Source organism: Danio rerio, chromosome 2, assembly GCF_049306965.1.
Source record: "Danio rerio strain Tuebingen ecotype United States chromosome 2, GRCz12tu, whole genome shotgun sequence".
Classification (NCBI taxonomy): domain Eukaryota; kingdom Metazoa; phylum Chordata; class Actinopteri; order Cypriniformes; family Danionidae; genus Danio; species Danio rerio.
In genome coordinates this window covers 31977117-31991265 of record NC_133177.1, presented here as the reverse complement: position 1 = coordinate 31991265, position 14149 = coordinate 31977117, and the positions used below count along the sequence as shown (strand labels likewise).

Below are 14149 nucleotides of genomic sequence, written 5' to 3'. Positions count from 1 at the left end.
TGTGCCCTCTAAAACCATCAAAGCACACCAGCTTAACCAGCTTGACCAGGCCAGGAGACCAACTAACCACCTTTAAGTAGGGATAAATCAGTGCAATTAATTATAGGATCAACAGACTAATGTCTAATGTCCTTCACCAACCTTGCTCATGTACAATACCAGTCACGACTCAAGTTTGGCACAAGTAAGACTTTTTGATGTTTCAAAAGAAGCCTATTTTGCTTACCAAGGCCACATTTATTTGATTGAGTTTATAAAGCTGTTTTCTTTGTATGAGGCACCTTTAAATCAACATTTAATCCACATCTGTTAAGCAGCATATTTACAGAATTAGCACTCTGCTAATAAACAATAATAATAAAAATAAACAATATTCACGGTGAGGCAGTGGCGCAGTGGGTAGTGCTGTCGCCTCACAGCTAGAAGGTCGCTGGGTTGCTGGTTCGAACCTCGGCTCAGTTGGTGTTTCTGTGTGGAGTTTGCATGTTCTCCCTGCCTTCGCGTGGTTTCCTCTGGGTGCTCTGGTTTCCCCCACAGTCCAAAGACAGGTGAATTGGGTAAGCTAAATTGTCTGTTGTGTATGAGTGTGTGGATGTTTCCCAGAGATGGTTTATGGCTGGAAGGGCATCCGCTGTGTAAAAACTTGCTAGATAAGTTGGTGGTTCATTCTGCTGTGGTGACCCTGGATTAATAAAGGGACTAAGCCGACAAGAAAATGAATGAATGAACAATATTCATATATGCACAAAAGATTATATTATTAGATTAGAATATCAAACACATTATTAAAAGATAAAGATAATAAATGCATTTTTAACATCCTCTGAAATGACTCTAGGGGAGATTTTTTTTTATTTTGTTTTATTTTATTTATTTATTTATTTTTTGCTGCAGGATATAAACAAAAGTATATTCCAAAGTCTAAGAGCTGTCTTAGAAAAAGCTCTAACTCCTCTACATTTCAAACATGATCGAAGACCCATAAGACAGTTTATTCTTGAACCGAAAAGATCTCAAAGGTTGATGTAGACTAATTGAGTCAGAAACATACTTCAGTGTCAAATAATGGTGAGATTTGAAAACATATAACAGCACTTTAAACTGGATTCTGTACTGAATCGGTAATCAATGATGAAATCAATAATAAGAGTAATATGGTCTTTTTTTTTTTTTTGCACCAGTTAAAAGCCTAGCAGTTGAGTTCAGATTCAGCTGCAGGCAAAAGAGGAACATCTGGCTCACACCCAGATAAAAAGCATTGCAATAATCCAAAGAGAAAACGCAAAGGCATAAACAACCTTTTTCAAATCACTGAAAGGAGAGAATAGGCTTCAATTTGGCTACAGATCTAAACATTTTTTCTTACATAGGAAGCAATCATACTGCATTGTCGTCAGAATCCATACAGCATCAATGATAAATTTGTCCTCATTTGATTGGAGAAAGTTGTTTGCCAACCAACACTCTCACAACAGATATACAAAGACTCAAGAGATGATTACTCCCTAAAGATTTTATAGAGAAATGAAATTGAGAGTCATCAATATACAGACACAAATGTATGTAACTCTTATAAAAAAAATGTCCTAATGGAATCAAAGAATGGGGATACAAAGCAGAATCTAAAATCGAGCCCTGAGGAACCCCACACTTTAATGGTGCAACAGAAAAAAAAAAAAAAAAAAAACATGTAAATGCGTGCACAGAAATGCATACACAACATTTTTATGCATTAAAAGAAAAAATTTCTAAAACACAAATCTAGCATATCCAGTGAGACTATACAAATTATTTTTAATCCATTTATTTACAGTAAAAATTTTGGACAAAACCAACATTTTGGCCATTTTCGAGAAAAAAATTGTGCAGATTTATTTATTTATGTATTTATTTATTTGCTTGTTTGTTTGTTTGTTTATTTGTTTGTTTCTATTTGTTTCTATCTATCTATCTACAAACAATCTATAGTGTCTATTTAAATATTTACATAATTCATATCTGCTTTTAACATCCATCCATCCATCCATCTATCTATCTTGTTAAAGGCTCAACAACATTGATATTATTACAGTACGCAGATTTTTTTCCCTCCACATCCTATCTAATGACAGAAAACAGAAAAAAGACATCCCCAAACTGAATGAAATGCTTCCTATACCTTTAAGATATGGCAAAAACCAATCACAGACAAAACTCTAGAGAAAATGAATGAATGAATGAATGAATGAAAGAATGAATGAATGAATGAATGAATGAATGAATGAATGAATGAATGAATGAATGAATGAAATGCTCTATATAAATAATGACCTAAAGCGTCATTTAACTTCATTGTCGTGTGATCCTTCAGAAATCAGTATAATTGGCTGATTTGCTTTTCTATAACGATCAAATTATTATTGTAGTCAATCATTTATAATGATTTTTTAAATTATGAATGTTGAATTGTGGGCAGAACGGTGGCACAGTGGGTAACACAATTGCCTGACAGCAAGAAGGTTGCTGGTTCGAGCCTGGGCTGGGTCAGTTGGCGTTTTTGTGTGGAGTTAGCATGTTCTCCCTGTGTTTGTGTGGGTTTCCTCCGGGTGCTCCCGTTTCTCCCACAAGTCCAAAAACATGTGGTACAGATTAATTGGGTAAGCTAAATTGTCTGTAGTGTATGTGTGTGAATGAGTATGGATGTTTCCCAGTGATGGGTGGCAGCTGGAAGGGCATCTACTGCATAAAACATATACTGGATAAGTTGGTGGTTCATTCCCCTGTTGTGACCGTGGATTAATAAAGGGACTAAGCCGAAAAAGAAAATTAATGAATGAATGTTGAATCTTAGTATGAAATAATGAACAAAAGGTAATGCATTTTAATAATAAAATAATAATAATAATAAATAAATAAAAAATATAAAGTATTCCAACAGTTTTTAACCACAACAATGAAATTAAAGGATTGTTAAAAGTGATATATATATATATATATATATATATATATATATATATATATATATATATATATATATATATATATATATATATGTATATTTATATGATATATTATTTAAGGTTGTTACTGTTTTTATTTTATTTAAATCAAATAAATGCTGCCTTGGTGAGCAGAATAGGCTTCTTAAAAAAATAAATAAATAAAATTTGAAAAAAAAAAAAATTCTGATCTCATCGCAAACTTTGGCCCAGTTGTGTACACAATAAAGGAGAACATTTCAGATGATCACATCAAGATGGCTCTGATCTTACTTTAAAGCAACATGCTTTGAGGCCAGGATTTTTCCTTGGTATCAAACGGCCAACCATCTGGGACATAATGAGAAGTGAACTCACCAACGGGTGACATCTCTGGGACGCTGGCCGAATATGGGCCCTCCAGAAATCTTGGCTCATTGTCATTGATGTCCTGGACTTTGATAATAAACTCCGACTCAGGCTCTAATGGTCTGCCCGTCAGCATGTCCACAGCCTGCGCTCTCAGTGTGTAATAAGGCTTCTCTTCTCTGTCCAGACTCCTTAAGGCATGGATGTCTCCGGTACTTGGCTCGATGGTGAAAATAGAGCCAACTCCTTCACCTGAGAGTGTGTATTTCACCATACTATCTCCTTTATCCATGTCAGAGTGGAGCTGAAATGTGGAAAAAAATGACAATGAGAAATCTCATTGGGGTTGGTGAGTAAATAATTACTCGTTACTGTAATTTATCTGCAAACATACCCAAATGCATGCTCAAGTATATTACACATTATATGCGGAAATGTCAAAAACAAAAAATAATGCCTTTTAAAGAAGATAATTTCACAGAACTTTGACTCTCTCATTACAATAATCACCACAAATACTGCTCTCCTAAAAACACACTTGTAAGTTTAAAAATTCTACTTTTGTTCTGTCCTAACCAATCCTGTTTCATCTTCTGATCACATGATTACAAAGGATTGGGTGGCATATAGTTTGAGGATGTCCAAAGAGGATTGATGTGGATAACCCTTAGTAATTTGTTCTCTGGTAGCGGCTCAGCAACATTGATTTATTTACTGCAGCAGCTAAAAATACACAATGGATTGTGGAATTCCCTTTTTCAGTACAGATAAAAAAAAAATCTAATAAATAAATGATTACACAACATGAGAACTCATAGAGTGTTGCAGAAAATGGTTATCTTTTCAACTCAGATGAGGAAGCGTAAGGAAACACCATTTTTTTCAGCAATGGTGACTTTGATCCTCCGTCTGGAAAAGGAGGATTAAGTTTGAAGTTCTGGAATTAATTCTCCGAAAGGAAAATAAATAAATAAATAAACTAAATCACTGATGTAATGTGCAAGGGAGTATGATGATCAAAACGGAGGAAAAACTCTGCAGTGCTAAATCCTGAAATCTTGCCAAATTCTTGTACAAAAATAGACCATTAAACATAGGATGCAAGAGGCCATCAAAAGACTCACTTAAGCATATAGCAGATAATATATGAGCTTCAATGTAGAATTGAAAGAGCTCATTTGTGCAGTTAAGCTTATTTAAATCACTAATATTTATTTATTTGAATGCCATAAAAAAAATACAGTATGCTAAATTGATAAGTGCCAAGGGTGTTTATTAGTTTTCACCCCTTTTACAACATACTAGTTTTTAAAGTATATATATGTATATATATATATATATATATATATATATATATATATATATATATATATATATATATATATATATATATATATATATATATATATATATATATAAATAACTTTTTTTTTCTATTGGGATTTTAACTCAACAACAACAACAATAAAGTGTTAAACGGGTGGTCCACTACGATATCATGTTTTAAACTGTTGATGTTTAATGTAGCTATGTGAACATAAGCAACATCTCTGATTGTAAGCATTCAAAGTATGTTGCAAAGGGTGAAACTGGCTTTTACGGAGTTAGTTTAGCAAAGCCTACAGTGAACAAACTTTGGGGACTACAAAAAAAAATAAATCCGGGCTAGTGAGATCACAAGGGTTTCCGGCCACATGCATACCAAGTCCACACACCCAGCGTAGTGAAGGGATGTGACCAGAGGCTCTTTAATGTTACAGCAGAGAAAGCTAAAATGCCATCCAAATGCTGCTATTTCCACAGAGCTTCTTCTGTTTCTGTATTTGGGCTTCCAAAGGACATGACATAAAGAGAGAAGTGTGGATTGTGAGCCACAAACTGTAAATATTTTTAATTTGTTAAAATTGATCTATTTATGAGGGGTGTTATGGTGGCGCAATGGTCGCTGCTTTGAGCCTCGGCTGGGTCAGTTGGCATTTCTGTGTGGAATTTGCATTCTCTCCCCGTGTTCGCATGGGTTTCCTATAGGTGCTCCGGTTTCCTCCACAAGGCCAAAGACATGTGGTGTAGTTGAATTGGGTAAGCTAAAAGGTCTGTAGTGTGTGTGTGTGAATGGGGGTGTATTGGATGTTTCACAGTGCTGGGTTGCAGCTGGAAAGGGATCCGCTGCATAAAACATTCATACATGCGTGTCTAGCGTTAACGTTATGTTGTAGCAAAAATATAAACAACGGGAAATGCTGTTTGGCACTGCTAACAATTTTAAGTACAAATTATTTATCTATCTATTTTAACTGCTGTAAATGGCCACAATCTTCAGCAGCGCATGCAGTGTCCCTGCGTTCTACCAGATAATGAACTCACAAGAAATATGTGAATGTTTTATATTACTTACACATGCTTATTCTGGATATATGTGAAAGACATGTAACATGTTGAGTTAAGTAAAAAAAAAAAAAAAAAAAACATAGGGTAGCTTTCCTAACTCGTGCAGCAGAAAAAACTATCAAAGCTTCCACGGGTCACATTGCACATCTTGTTCTTTATTCTTCTTTCAACAGTGTCACTGTATATTACAGAAAAATAACTTAAATCGAGCTTCAGAGAAAAATAAAAATAACCGCATTTTAACCGCAGATATTCGGCTCTACTGACACACACACACACATACGATACATAAAATAACAATTTTCTTAAAGGAGCCACACCCTATTTTTGATTCGTAACAGACACTTGTCAGATTTTATTTTAGAGAGCAGGCGTGAGATTTGTCCTTTTCGTTTTCTGTCTAATTAAGGCTCCAACTGATACTGCCAATAGCTACTCTATTTTGACACTATGTATACAGCAGAATCAAAGTGTGTGCTTTTGGGAGAGAGGTTTGGATGCAGACCTGGGCCAGTGCAATCTGAGCAGCATCCAATGCATTTAAATGCGTTCACCTAACAACACCCCTAATGCCAAGTTCGGGCTGCATGATTGTAGCCCTGATTTTGTCGCTGACAGGTTTTGAGAAATTGACGACAAATCGGTGCTCATTCACGTGAGTGACAATCACACAGTGTGAACTACCAAGGACACAATATGAGAGAATCGCCAATGAGGACACCCGTGAGATATTTGCCTCACTAAATATCTGGAGCTGTGAAATGTGTTCTGATAACATAACATTCGTAATCACATACAGCCATGAGAGAGCAGCATTTACTAGTACGGGTACATGCAGGCCAGCGGGAGGCTGAGGGAGAAGTTAAAAGTGCTCATTTTCAGTTTATTTGGACCCAAGAAATGAAGGAAAAACTAGTGTAAATTTGGCAGGAGCACAGTGTCTGTTTGATGTGTCATCTGATCAAGTTCACAATCAGGTCGAAAAGTTAAAAAAAAAAAAGTTGAGGAGGCATTGTAAATTCTCCTTAAAAGCCAGGTGAGCAACAAAAGTTCATTCTGCTGTGGCGCCCCCAGATTAATAAAAGGACTTGGCCAAAAGTGCTGGAGAAGCCCTTTAGCAGCATCTAGACCAGCAGCCTGTAAGTACATTTAAGATTTGTTTCAGTTGTTGTGTATGGTTTGAGGACTTGTTTCCAGCTGTTTGTGTAAAGTTGTAGGACATTTAAACTTGCTTTCAGTTGTGTATAATACTAGAAGTTGTTTAGCCACTGTTTCCTTGGTTACCATAAGAGCTTGTGTAGCGAACGCAGACGCGGTTTCGCGTCGTCCGCCTCAGTTTCGGCCCTTGTTTTGACTCGGGAGGCGTGTCCAAACGCCAGGTAACCACTATATAGTGAGCACGCTAGCATTAGTCGGCAGGAGAAGCACTTTAGCAGCATCTAGACCAGCAGCCTGTAAGTACATTTAAGATTTGTTTCAGTTGTTGTGTATGGTTTGAGGACTTGTTTCCAGCTGTTTGTGTAAAGTTGTAGGACATTTTAACTTGCTTTCAGTTGTGTATAATACTAGAAGTTGTTTAGCCACTGTTTCCTTGGTTACTATAAGAGCTTGTGTAGCGAACGCAGACGCGGTTTCGCGTCGTCCGCCTCAGTTTCGGCCCTTGTTTTGACTCTCGAGGCGTGTCCAGCTGAATTCAATCAGCTAGTGCTTTGGGGTTATATAAACAACTAGTTCACCGCGGCAGCGGTCGCGGCAGCCTCGTGTGAAGACCGCCTCGTGTGAAGACCGAAGAGGGTAAAGACCATCGACTCTACCTGCGCGACTCCACCGAGCAAAGACACCGACAAAGCACTTGAGTACTTTACTGTATTGTTTTACTTTACACTTATTTTTTGTTGTCAGTGCACTTTTATTATGTGTTTTCTAATTCCTGTTGTTACTAACACTCGCAAAACACGGGAGGTACGCTGCAGGCGTAATCCTCACAACCTTTGTTCAATACATGTATCTACTATTTCACAACTCTCTCTCTCCGTGGGCCTCTGGAACTGTCAATCAGCTGTTAACAAGGCTGATTTTATTACCTCCATAGCTACATATTCTGACTATAATCTCATGGCTCTAACTGAGACCTGGTTGAGGCCGGAGGACACTGCTACACATGCTACTCTTTCTGCTAATTTCTCTTTTTCCCACACTCCTCGTCAGACAGGGAGAGGGGGTGGGACTGGACTACTAATTTCCAAAGAATGGAAATTTACTCTGATACCGTCCCTGCCAACAATCAGCTCCTTTGAATTCCATGCAGTCACCATTATCCACCCCTTCTACATAAATGTGGTTGTCATCTACCGCCCACCAGGTAAATTAGGTCACTTCCTAGATGAACTGGATGTTCTTCTCTCATCTTTTTCTAATTTGGCCACTCCCTTATTGGTGCTAGGTGACTTCAACGTTTACGTTGACAAACCGCAAGCTGCAGACTTTCAGACTTTGCTTGCCTCTTTTGACCTAAAAAGAGCACCTACTTCTGCTACCCACAAATCAGGTAATCAGCTAGACCTTATTTACACACGACACTGCTTCACTGATCAAACAATAGTAACTCCACTACAAATATCTGATCATTTCCTTCTGTCTCTCAACATCCACATTACTCCTGAGCCGCCACACACTCCAACACTGGTTACCTTTCGCAGAAACCTACGATCTCTCTCACCCAATAGACTATCCACCATTGTTTCAGACTCTCTTCCTCCATCTCGCAAACTCACTGCACTTGATTCGAACAGTGCCACTAATACACTCTGCTCAACACTAGCATCATGTCTGAACCGATTATGTCCTCTTGCATCCAGGCCAGCCCGTGCCAGTCCTCCTGCACCCTGGCTCTCGGATGCTCTCCGTGAGCATCGCTCAAAACTTCGGGCTGCGGAGAGAATTTGGCGGAAAACTAAAAATCCTGCACATCTCTTAACATACCAAACTCTTCTGTCCTCTTTCTCAGCTGAGGTTACTTCTGCAAAGCAGACGTATTACCGTCTGAAAATCAACAATGCCACTAATCCTCGCCTACTTTTTAAAACATTTTCCTCCCTCCTCTATCCTCCTCCTCCACCCGCATCCTCCACACTTACTACTGATGACTTTGCTACATTCTTCTGCACCAAAACTGCAAAAATCAGTGCTCAATTTGCTGCACCTACAACAAACACGCAAGATACAACACCAACACCACACACACTCACCTCTTTTTCTCAGCTCTCTGAGTCTGAGGTGTCCAAACTTGTGCTATCTAGCCATGCAACCACCTGTCCACTCGATCCCATTCCCTCTCATCTCTTGCAAGCCATCTCTCCTGCAGTCATACCAACACTGACTCACATAATTAACACATCTCTTGACTCTGGTTTATTCCCCACTACATTTAAGCAGGCTAGGGTAACCCCACTGCTAAAGAAACCCAACCTGGACCATACGCTACTTGAAAACTACAGACCAGTATCCCTACTTCCATTCATGGCCAAGATTCTGGAGAAAGTAGTGTTCAATCAAGTTCTGGACTTTCTTACTCAAAACAATCGCATGGACAACAAGCAATCCGGCTTTAAGAAAGTCCACTCAACTGAGACTGCCCTGCTCTCGGTCGTGGAGGATCTCAGACTGGCTAAAGCAGACTCTAAATAATCAGTCCTCATTTTGCTGGACTTGTCAGCTGCTTTTGACACTGTCAACCACCAGATCCTGCTATCTACGCTTGAGTCACTGGGCGTTGCGGGCACTGTTATACAATGGTTCAGATCTTACCTCTCTGACAGGTCATTCAGGGTGTCTTGGAGGGGAGAGGTGTCCAACCTACAGCATCTAAACACTGGGGTACCTCAAGGCTCTGTTCTTGGGCCACTTCTCTTCTCCATCTACACATCATCTCTAGGACCAGTCATCCAGAGACATGGATTCTCCTACCACTGCTATGCTGATGATACCCAGCTATACCTCTCTTTTCATCCTGATGATGCCTCGGTTCCAGCTCGTATCTCAGCCTGCCTGTTGGATATTTCACACTGGATGAAAGATCATCATCTTCAGCTGAACCTCGCAAAAACAAAAATGCTTGTAGTTTCTGCCAACCCGACTCTACACCATAACTTTTCAATCCAGATGGATGGGGCAACCATTACTGCATCCAAAATGGTGAAAAGCCTTGGAGTAACGATTGATGACCAACTAAACTTCTCTGACCACATTTCTAGAACTGCTCGATCGTGCAGATTTGCACTCTATAACATCAGAAAGATCCGACCCTTCTTATCTGAACATGCAGCTCAACTCCTTGTTCAAGCTCTTGTTCTCTCCAAACTGGATTACTGCAACTCTCTACTAGCTGGGCTTCCAGCTAACTCTATCAAACCTCTTCAGCTGCTCCAGAATGCAGCAGCACGAGTTGTCTTCAATGAACCTAAACGAGCACATGTCACTCCGCTGCTAGTCCGTTTGCACTGGCTGCCAGTTGCTGCTCGCATCAAATTCAAAACTCTGATGTTTGCCTACAAAGTGACTTCTGGCCTAGCACCTTCTTATCTGCACTCACTTCTGCAGATCTATGTGCCCTCCAGAAACTTGCGTTCTGTGAATGAACGTCGCCTCGTGGTTCCATCCCAAAGAGGGAAAAAATCACTTTCGCTCACGCTCACGCTCAATCTGCCCAGTTGGTGGAATGAACTCCCTAACTGCATCAGAACAGCAGAGTCACTCGCTATTTTCAAGAAACGACTAAAAACTCAACTATTTAGTCTCCACTTCACTTCCTAATATGCAATTGCCTCTTTGAATATCACACTAACTGTACAAAAAAAAAAAAAAAAACTACTAATACTTCCCTTCTTACAGACCTGAAACTTGCCTTTAGTACTTATTCATTGTTGCTCTTAGTTGTGTAAATTGCTTCCTTGTCCTCATTTGTAAGTCGCTTTGGATAAAAGCGTCTGCTAAATGACTAAATGTAAATGTAAAATGTAAATGTAAAACGAAAATGAATGAATGAATATTGGTTTTGCCTAGAACATCAATAAACGTTAATTCCATCAAATAAAATACAATAAAGTACAAAACAAATATCAGAAAATAAGAATATTGTGAATGTATATGGACATAAACTCAATTATAGTTTCTGAAAGCTGACTGTTGCACTCTATTGCTGTATAACAGTGGATGGTCCCACAAAATGTATTTAAAGATAAGAAGGATGCTGAGTGTTGACAGTAAAATACCAAGAATAAGGCAAGGCTCTCAAGAAGAGTTATTTTGTACTGAAAAGGTCATACTTGGAAAGAAAATGTGACAGCAGGGTAATATATCCTCACTGCAAAGGGCAAACAAGAAGTGTGCCTAGCTTCACACAGGGAAAAAATGAAAACTTGCAGAAAATATTTGATAAATTAGTCTATTTGTCAGCATTAACAGAAAAGTTGAGAAACTCTGTGACTTTTGACCAAACGAATTGGTTTATGTAATAGTCTGAAAGTTAGTTTCAAAGGGAGAATTTACACCCATCGCCATGTTCTTCTAGATGGTGATACATAATCCACATGAGTCTAATTGTTGCTCTGTGTGCAATAACAACTGTGACATATTCACTATATAATTGTAATAACTCTGCAAAATACTTTAATTAGAATCCAATTAGAGGCTTTATGGTGACAACAGCACACAGTACTTGACCATATAGGCAGTTTGCTCTGTTACTCTAAGTTATATAATCATTATAACTCCTACTGAGAAAGGAGCATTTTTTTTAACTGAGCACTCATATCATCAAGCTTCATATATTGATTTGCTTGATGAACAGTCAGACTGACATTTATTCCATTAATCCATTAATTTTTAACTAGAATATAACTGAACTGAGAGTAGCCTAAAACAGAATGTAAGCTCAAAGCACAAAATGACAGAAGTCTTTCCCATAATCCAGTGTTTTCCCCTCTTTTTTCCATTTCTTTCTTTCTTCCTGGCTCTAATTAGAGTTTTCCTGTCATGTAACTTTGATGTGATATTTTATGCGATGCCACTTTAATTGTGGCACTAGCTCATGCATTATATGATGGAATGTGTAACAAATTCCCATGGTGCCACCTCTGATCACAGTCTTCCCCAAATAATAATTACAGATGTGACAGGTGTGAAGCCATGGTTGCAAAGTTTAAAGCGCTGTGATCTATTGAAAATGCACTGTGAACTACTATATGAAGTTTGCAGGGTGTCATTGAATTAATTCGCACATCAATGCTTGAGGATAGCTAAGACTAAATTAAATGTGATACTATATTTTTTCAGCCACACAACAGTTTATGGGACATTCTACCAGAAATGTACATTATCTGTCCCTGAAATAAAAACATAAATGTAGCGAATAAAAAGTATTTTATTCCAAAAATTTCTAAAATGGACTGATGGTTGCTTTCTGTGAGTTGTTTGGTAAAGGAATATGTAATACATTTGGTTCTCTTTATTAAAAACCCTTTACAAATGTACAAACCCTGTCATTGTCCTTTTCCTCAGCCCAATTGAATCTACAGTGCATGTTAATGGTATGCTGCAATGCTGATGATCTGCTATGCTAATGATCTCCAACTACATTTTCCCATCAAACTAGGAAAAGATTTATCATTAGAAAACCTTTTCTATGCCTAACCGACATTAAGACTTGTATGACCAATAACTCTCTGCAACTAAACGAAAATAAAACAGAAGTGTTACTATTAGGTCCTGCTGCTACCAATGATTCAATTAAAACTCAGCTAGCAGTCCTTAATGACAATCTGCATAATCATGCCAAGAATCTCGGAGTTTTCTTTGATCCTCTCTTGCAGTTTGACAAAACTGCAAATGCAGTTGTGAAGAGCAGTTTTTTTTTTTCAGCTTAGATATGTGGCAAAAGTTAAACCGTGTCTTTCTAAAAAAGATTTAGAAACTGTAACCCATACTGTAATCTCCTCTCAGTTAGACTACTTCAACTCTTTGTACATTGGTCTACCTCAGTCAACACTCTCTCAGCTACATTTGGTCCAAAATGCAGCCGCCAGATAAATTACAGGAACTAAGAAAAGAGATCATATCTCCCCTGTCCTCGCCTCATTGCACTGGCTACCTTTAAAATTCAGAGTTGATTTTAAAATTCTTCTTTTCACTCATAAAGCATTGCACAATTCTGCCCCAGCCTATGTCAGTGAACTTATAAGGCCTTATACAGCTTGTAGACCGTTAAGATCCCATGACCAGTTTCTTTTGTCTGTCGCTCAGTCCCGCGGCAAATCAAAAGGTGATCAAGCTTTCTGTGTTGCGGTCCCAAAGCTGAACATCAGGATTTCTCCTTCATTGGATGCTTTTAAATCTAACTTAAAGACTTATTTTTACTCTCTTGCCTTTGAGAGATGCATGCATCTTATTTTTTATTTGTATTTTAGTATTACTTTTATACATATATATTTCTTAGTATTTTTAATACCAGTTTAGTTTTATTGTCTAGTTTATTTTATTGTAAAGCACTTTGGATCAACTATGGTGTAAAATTGTGCTCTATAGTAAGTTAGTCTTTAATGCTTTCTGTGTTTTTTTGTTTAATTTTGTACTTCCCCTCTTCTGAATTGTTCTTTTTCTTTCGTTCTACTACTTATTGTTACTTATTGTACTTATCACTTTGTAATTTTATGTACCTGTATTTCAGTGTACATTTCTTCTTTTCAATTACAGTAAACGCGATGCAAGGCAGCATCGAGCTGTGCCTCACGTCCCTTGCTCAATGGCTTGAGCCCGCCCATTTTTGCTCACTCAGTGTATACTACTGATGTAATGCTTTATAAAATGTTTTTAAACATTGTAGACATTTTTATTATATATCCTCACTTTCCATATAATAGGTAATGTATTTCACGTATGTCTTCACTTATTTAGTGTTAAAATCTGACAAATCCATGAGAGACATGAGGTGAGATAGGCAGTAGCTTTCCCGCACTGTAGAGGGCGCGCGTGAGCTCACGTCATTCTTATTCAGTGGTTGCACTTCTTCTACGCACTTAAGTTCAATAGGAGTCTGTTGTTTTATTTTTTTACTCTGACTGACTGCAAATATCGCGGATGTCAGCTCAATTTTTTTTTTAAATTAGACTTAAAAATATTGGATGACCAATGCTGGAGCTAAAGGACTTGATTCAAAGGACAAGGTAGAAGATAACACGATCATTTCAGTTGTGTCAAGACTTCATTTACAAGTACTGTAAAGGTAAGACCAGTGTGTGAATCCTGTGTGTGTGAATGAGAGAGAGAGAGAGAGAGAGAGAGAGAGAGAGAGAGAGAGAGAGTGAGAGAGAGTGAGTAAGCAAGAGAGCGCGTGCATCTCATGGGGCTGTGTGTGTGTGTGTGTGTGTGTGTGTGTGTGT

General features: G+C 38.1%; 1 protein-coding gene across 2 annotated transcripts in view; it reads right to left on the bottom strand.

Annotated features, from left to right (window-relative positions):
• The window catches only part of cdh12a (cadherin 12a), a 122569-nt gene that overhangs the window by 82613 nt on the left and 25807 nt on the right, over window positions 1–14149 (bottom strand). For both annotated transcript variants that reach the window (XR_012388821.1, NM_001159830.1), the window contains exon 3: window positions 3336–3630. Coding sequence is in view for 1 of the 2 variants with exons in the window: in NM_001159830.1 (NP_001153302.1) it covers window positions 3336–3630 (295 nt within the window). In the remaining variant the exon portion in view is untranslated. The remainder of the gene's footprint in view (window positions 1–3335; window positions 3631–14149) is intronic.